Source organism: Camelus dromedarius, chromosome 14 (assembly GCF_036321535.1).
Source record: "Camelus dromedarius isolate mCamDro1 chromosome 14, mCamDro1.pat, whole genome shotgun sequence".
NCBI classification, from domain to species: Eukaryota; Metazoa; Chordata; class Mammalia; order Artiodactyla; family Camelidae; genus Camelus; species Camelus dromedarius.
Genome location: NC_087449.1, coordinates 40,462,878 through 40,469,604, shown reverse-complemented (window position 1 = coordinate 40,469,604; position 6,727 = coordinate 40,462,878). Strand labels below are relative to the sequence as shown.

The window sequence follows — 6,727 nt, the reverse complement described above, 5'->3', positions numbered from 1 at the left end:
GGAAAGACAGTGCTCGAGAGCCAATCCTGAAGAGGTAGGGCGGATCCCTTCTGGGTTCCGGTTCCGGGTCCTCCCCCCGGTCCAGCCAGACGGCGCTGTACCCGACAGAGCGGCGGGAGAGAGGTGGGTCGGGGTTGGGCCCGAGGTCGCGAGGGAGGCGCACATGGCTTCGCGGGGAACTGTAAACATGGCCCCTTCCCACTCACCGGGGACTTGGAATTGTGGCTTTGTTCCACGGACCCAGTGGGGAGCACAGGGGGCTCTGTGGTCCCTCCGCCCCGACCCCTGTCTCCTTCCCCCGGCCTGCACGGCCAGGCTCTCGGCCCCAGCCCCTACCGTCCCGCCCTTCTCCTGTTTTGGTTACTTCAGCACCGCCGCCACTGACCGTACCTTTGGGGTCAGCCCCAGCTTCTCTCCCAGCCCTACAGGCCGAAGCCCGCCGGCAATTCTGAACCCAGCTCCTGTCCTCTAGAACGCTTGTACCCTCAGACTTCACCCGGCTACACACAACCCCTGACCATCTCCTCGGACCCCCTGACTCTTGTTCCTCCACTATCTCTGATCCCTTATCCACCTCCGCTGTTCAGTTCCCTGTTCTTTCACACATTTTCCCTCATCTTTCCAAACTCCTTTCTCCCCTTCCTACCCCCAGCTCTCGGCTTGACCGTAGAGACACCAAACTTTGGCCCTTTATACCGCTTTCTAGCTTGGGCCCCTTGCCCCTAACCCAGGCCCTTGACCTTCAGCATCTGTGATCACCAGCCCCATCTTCTTGCCCATTTTCTTGGAGCTTATTTCTTAGACCTGGCTCCTTCTCCACTTCCTCAATCCCTTCCATTCTTGGTCCTCCTTGTACCTCTTGAGACTCCTGGGAGGACAAGTCCCACAAGCCCCATTCTCTCCCAAATCTCTGAAATGTGATGTGAAAGTGCCTCTTTACTTTACCTGCCACTGTCTTGGTAGATCGTGGGCTCCCCACCTCTGTAAGTCCCAATCCTGCTCACCCATCCTGCAAGTCCTAGCTCAAAGACCACCTTTGCTGTAAAGCTGCTCATCCCTGAGCTCTTCAGGGAGATATGCCTGTGTCATCAGAACTCCGGTGGCACTGTTTTTATTTCCTTCTTTCTTTTCTTCCTTCCTTCTTTCTCTCCTCCCTCCGATACTAGTGTATGCTTAAAAGCACTGGCTTTGGAGTGATGGGCATAGCTCTCAGTTCTACTCACTTGCTATGTGCCCTTGGACAAATTACAGTTTCCCTCCTTTCCCTGCAGCTTAACCTACCCTATGAGTGTCTGGAGTTCATGGCCTGTTTTCACTGTGCTGTACCATAAACTGTTGTAGGGTAGTGACTATAGTCCTAACTCTTTTTGCTTTTATTTTGACCCAGCATTCAGCCCTGAGTAGAGTCAGAGCTTGGTATATTGTAGGTTCTCAGAATAGCAGGATTGGTAGTGAGTGGAGGTTATGTAGTTCATTGTATAAAAAGAGATTAGAGCCCTTGATGGGGTGGGCAGGGGTAGCAAGGGAACTAAGATCGTATCCATTCACTCATACTTAAAACAGTTTGGGGCACCAGGCCTTGTGCTGGAGGGATTACCAAAATGTCCCAGGTCCTGCACTTGTAAACTAATGGTGGAAACTGTTACATGACATGTAAACAAATAATTGTAAATCTCTGTAAAAGCAAGTATAAGATTGTGTGGGTGCAGAGATGAGAAAGTGGGCAGGAATTAAGAGATTGCTAAGGAACAGTGGGTGAGAATAGACACAAGTAAGGATAAAATGGGTTCTGGAGACAGGAAGCCTGGTCTTCATTCAGTTCATTCAACCAACATTTATTAAGGATCTGCTATATATAACTGCCACTATAGGAGTTTGGGTTGCATTAATGAATAAAACAAAGAAGCCAGCTGTCATGGGACTTACGTTTTTGCAGGGGGAGACTGATACCAAGTAATAGACGTAAAAAGTAGATTGTTAGGTGAGAAGTGCTAAGGGGCAGGGGGATTGGGAGTGTGGGGGAAGAGGTTGTAAGTTTTTAAAGAATAGTCAGGAAATAGTGAATAAGTATCAAGGAATAAGTTGTTTCTGATGTTCACTTGCATTTTTGAAAGTGAAGCAGGCCTGTGATTTTTCACATCGCTTATCTATATTCTTGAAGAAACACTCTAATCGAGATTGGCAAATTATAGTTTGCCTCCTTTTGTTTTAAATAAAGTTTTATTAGGACACAGCTACACCCAGTCATTTACGGATTTTCTGTGGTTGCTTTTATGATACAATGGTAGAGTTGAGTAGCTACAACAGAGATCCCATGGCCACAAATATTTACTAAATATTTACTCTCTGGTCCTTTACAGAAAAAGTTGGCTGGACCCCCTCCACCCGCTTCCTTAAAGATTTGAGTTGCTGTCTGTATTTCACATTTTAGATTATATAGTTTTGTACCATTTTTTTATTAAAAAAAATTTTTTTTTCCAAAGAAGATCATGTAAGGGATCCTTTTCATTCTTGCATTCTTCACAGGGCTAGCATATTGTGTCTTCAACAATTATAATAGCAGCTGTCATTTACTGAATGCCACACCTTACACTGAGCAAATTATAGGCCTTGTCTCTATCAAAGTCCTGCAGTGTCGGTCGGTATCACAATTTTAGTGATGTGAGAGTTGAGGCTCAGAGTAGTTGGATAATTTGCAGAGTTGTAAAGACAGTATGTGTCACCACTGGGATCCCACCCTGAATGTAGTCAGTGCCCCTTCCATGGAGTCCATAGACTCAGTGATTCTGTGGTGCTGTTTTCCACGGATCCTTGCTGACTTGAAGCAGTTATCAATCTTTCATTTTCTGTCATCAGTGACCCATCATAGTCTGTGCTTCCCTCCCTCATCCCTTTGTTCATGTTACTCTGTACAGTATCTCCACCAGCCCACTCTGCCTTTTGAAATGTCTTTATTTCTTCAAGGCCCAGAGGAAACATCACTCCCCTCTTATCAGAAGTACTTTCTTCCCCTCATTTCCTGCCCTTGGATGTAGGAACTCAAAGAAGTCTTTGCAGCTTAGCAAGCATTTACTGATACTTGCATAAGTATGCCCTGTGTTGGGCCCTGTGTGTGGGAGCGGGGCGTGGGGAGGGGGCACATGAGTGTGTGTGTGAGATTGCATGAGTTGTGAGAGGTTAGCTGTATGTGCAGCCAGGAATGTGGCAATATGTGTGGGAGGGCTGTGTGTGGTGTGTGTGATGTGTGTGTGTGACCGTGTGTGGTATGTGTGTGTGTTGTGAATGTGTGTGAGACTCTGTGTGTATACACTGCTGTGTGTAGTGTTTGAGTGTGGAAGTGGGTGATGACCAGTCAGAACAGACACAGCCCAGGCCCTGCTGTAGGTCTTGGAGGGCCCAGATGCTAACCCTTTATTTGCTGGATTATGGTAAGGTCTGGGAACTGGAAGGCGGTGAAACGTTTAAGAGGATTCAAAGCTGGGCCTTGTATAAAAACTAGGAGAGCCTCCAGGATTAGAGGTTCTGTTGTCTCCATTTTGAAAGCAGGCAAATAGATGGATACTTTTAAAGAAGTTTTTTCAAAAGAAATTAAACAGAGGAAATTTCCATTAACTTACAGTTAGGCAGAAAAATCAAACTCATTCCCAAATGGAAGCTCCTTTACTTACACGTGAATGATAGTCTAGCCTGTCATTGTTTAGTGGTATTAAGAAAAGTGACATTATACAAATTACAGATACCTGTTGAGGGTGGACAAAGCTGGGGCCTTCTCTTTGCTCTGGGGTAGCTTTAAATGTCGGGAAGTTTGTCATTTGAAAGTTAGTAAGTAAAGGCATTCTAGCCAAGTATTCTGGTTAATTGAGGTTATTGCTGATGGATGGTTCCATGGGGACGGTGTACACCCCCTCAACCAGAACAAAAGGTTCCCTGGGGTCTGGCCTGACCCAAGGAATAAAGGTGTTGGCCATTTGTGTTCATTCTCAGGGTTCAGAGATGGGCAGTGAGAAGGAGCAGAGCCCAGAACAGCACCTGCCCGAGGAAGGGGAACGGGGTAATGAGCCCTGGAGAGTGGATGACTCAGAGGGTTTTCGGATCCCAGATGGGGATAAAGAGCTCGGGCAAGAAAGCTCGTCAGAGGGGCCACAAGGGATCCATCCAGAAAAGCCACGGCAGACAGTCACTGGCCCCGCTTTGGAGCCAGAGGACCCCTGTTCTCCCCCGAGGCCCGAGGCCGACGAGAAGTCCTTTATCTGTGCCCAGTGTGGCAAAACCTTCAATAACACCTCCAACCTGAGAACACACCAGCGGATCCACACGGGTGAGAAGCCTTACAAGTGTTCTGAGTGTGGCAAGAGCTTCTCGAGAAGCTCCAACCGCATCCGGCACGAGCGGATCCACCTGGAGGAGAAGCACTACAAGTGTCCCAACTGTGAGGAGAGCTTTCGGCGGCACTCGGACCTCACCACGCATCAGCAGGATCACCTGGGCAAGCGGCCCTTCCGCTGTGACATCTGTGGCAAGAGCTTCAGCCAGAGCTCGGCGCTGGCGGTGCATTACCGGACCCACCTGGAGCCCGCGCCCTACATCTGCTGCGAGTGCGGGAAGAGCTTCAGCAACAGCTCCAGCTTTGGCGTGCACCACCGCACACACACGGGCGAGAGGCCTTACGAGTGTGCCGAGTGTGGCCGGACCTTCAGTGACATCTCCAACTTTGGAGCTCACCAGAGGACCCACCGGGGCGAGAAGCCCTATCGGTGCACTCAGTGTGGGAAACACTTCTCCCGCAGCTCCAATCTCATCCGCCACCAGAAAACGCACCGGGGAGAACAGGCCGGGAAAGATTCCAGCTGAAGGAGGGCGAGGGACAGAGAGCAGGAGACCCCACCCTAGTGTAGAAAGATCTTTAGGATCTGCTGCTGTCCCCTTGACCTCAAGCACTTCGTCCCACCTTGGAAAATGGTTTTCTGTTGTCTCTGAAGCCAGGATCTCCAGGAAGTCCTGAGAAGGGACTCTGAGTAAAAGTCCTTTCTTTTTTCCAGGCCAGTTTCTTGCTGTGGAAAGTCAGAGGATGCCATCTTGCCTTCATCTCCTTGGGGTGAAAGAGAAATAGGGTAGGCTTAGTACATGCTCATATCATTAGGGCAACCATCCCCTGGACTTTGAGGAAGTACCTATGAGATGGGCATCATGGTCTGGAGGTCCTCCGTATCGTATGTGCACTGCTTAGGGCACACTGCAGTGGTCCACCGGTCCCTACCTGCTGTACTCCAACTGGGCTGGGTGGAGCAGAGGGGAAAGGGGCCTCCTTGGCTTGGAGAAGAGGTCTGGGGTCCTGCCTTAGGAATGAAAGGGAAGCCCTCAAGGAGCCATGATCCAGGGACCTTCACACTCCCCCATGTCTGACTTGTCACCCCTGCCCCAACCTACATCTGTTTCCCCAGAGTGATTAGCAGTAAAACCTTGAATGAGAAGGACCTGTGTACTTATTTGTGGGCATCAAAGGAGTGGGGAGATGGTCATACTGCAGCCACTGCAGAAGGGAGTTGAAGTCCAAGAAAGACAGAGTGAGTGGCTGCTCTGAAAAGCAAAAGAAAGGCTGACTCTTGGGGCCTGTGAAGAGGAAAGGGAAGGGAAGGAATTAATATTAATTGACCGTCCACTGTATCCTATATTCTGTAGGTCACGTTCACATTCATTATCTCATTTGGTTGTCTTAGCAGCCCGCAGGGAAGTAAGATGAGACAGGAGTGGAGAGGTGAAGTCACTGGTTGTGAAGTCACCCAGCGGGTATGTGGTGGGACCAAGTGATTCCCTGGAAGTGGGAGCTGGTGTGCCTTCTTGATATGGCCCTGGACCCTTTGCTCTGTGGGATGTCAGTGCCAAGCACGAGAACCTTTTCAACCTTTAGACTGATTACTGATTGACGCTTAACTCTGTGTTGAGGGAAAATGAGTGCCAGGGAGTAGGGACTGAGGGGTGGGACACAATAAATCTCAAATGAGTCTTTGCCCTTAGTAGCAATAGTTAAGTTCCTAAGTCTGGGACAGCTTGGTAGGGGTCATACCTGGCTGCTTTTCCTTCTGAAGGCCTGGCTGCATGTGGCAGGTTTCAGTGTTTCCTGCATGGACATTTATTTAGTGTTCACCCAAATTTCCTGCAACATATACAGAAGACATCCCTCTACCTTTCGCCAATCTGAGGTCCTGCTCTTCCGGAGTGAGGGACCCTGTTCGTTTGTAGCCAGTCGGCAGAATGTGATTCTGGTGCCCGTATGACCTGACCTGTGACATGGGGTCCTCACCCACCCAGGAAGGGATGTGCCAGGAGCTTTCCACTCATCATCCTGTTGAATTCTCACAACAACCCTGTGAAGTAGAAATGACCCACATGTGACAGATGCCAAACAGGCATACATGACAAATCAGTGGCAGGGCCCAAGCCCAAAGCCTGTATTTTCTCCAGCCATAAAAGAATTTCCAAACAATTCCCTAACATTTGTAGGGTACCTCTCAATTTACAAAGCACTTTTATTTTGTATACATTTTCCTGCTCCTTGAAAATCTCCATACAAGCTATTTTAAACATATGGTCACCCAAACTTGCATGTATGAATTGCTCCCTGATAATAAAAGTTGCCATCCAGCAAGCACTTCCTGAGGGCCACCTGTTATTTCTGACCTCCATGACTAGTCTGCCAGGTAGTAGTGCCCCTGTTTTCAAGATAAAA

At 48.9% G+C, this 6,727-nt stretch overlaps 1 protein-coding gene across 1 annotated transcript; it reads left to right on the top strand.

Moving 5' to 3' along the window:
* Window positions 1-71: 71 nt before the first annotated feature.
* On the top strand, window positions 72-5,471 carry ZNF691 (zinc finger protein 691). Its single transcript, XM_010996918.3, has 2 exons — window positions 72-123; window positions 3,985-5,471. The coding sequence occupies exon 2, from the start codon at window positions 3,994-3,996 to the stop codon at window positions 4,849-4,851; it is 858 nt and encodes a 285-aa protein (XP_010995220.2). The 5' UTR covers window positions 72-123; window positions 3,985-3,993; the 3' UTR covers window positions 4,852-5,471.
* Window positions 5,472-6,727: the final 1,256 nt, after the last annotated feature.

Coding starts and splice junctions, on each gene's coding strand:
- ZNF691 (XM_010996918.3), top strand. CDS start 3,994: ATGGGCAGTGAGAAGGAGCAGAGCCCAGAACAGCACCTGCCCGAGGAA.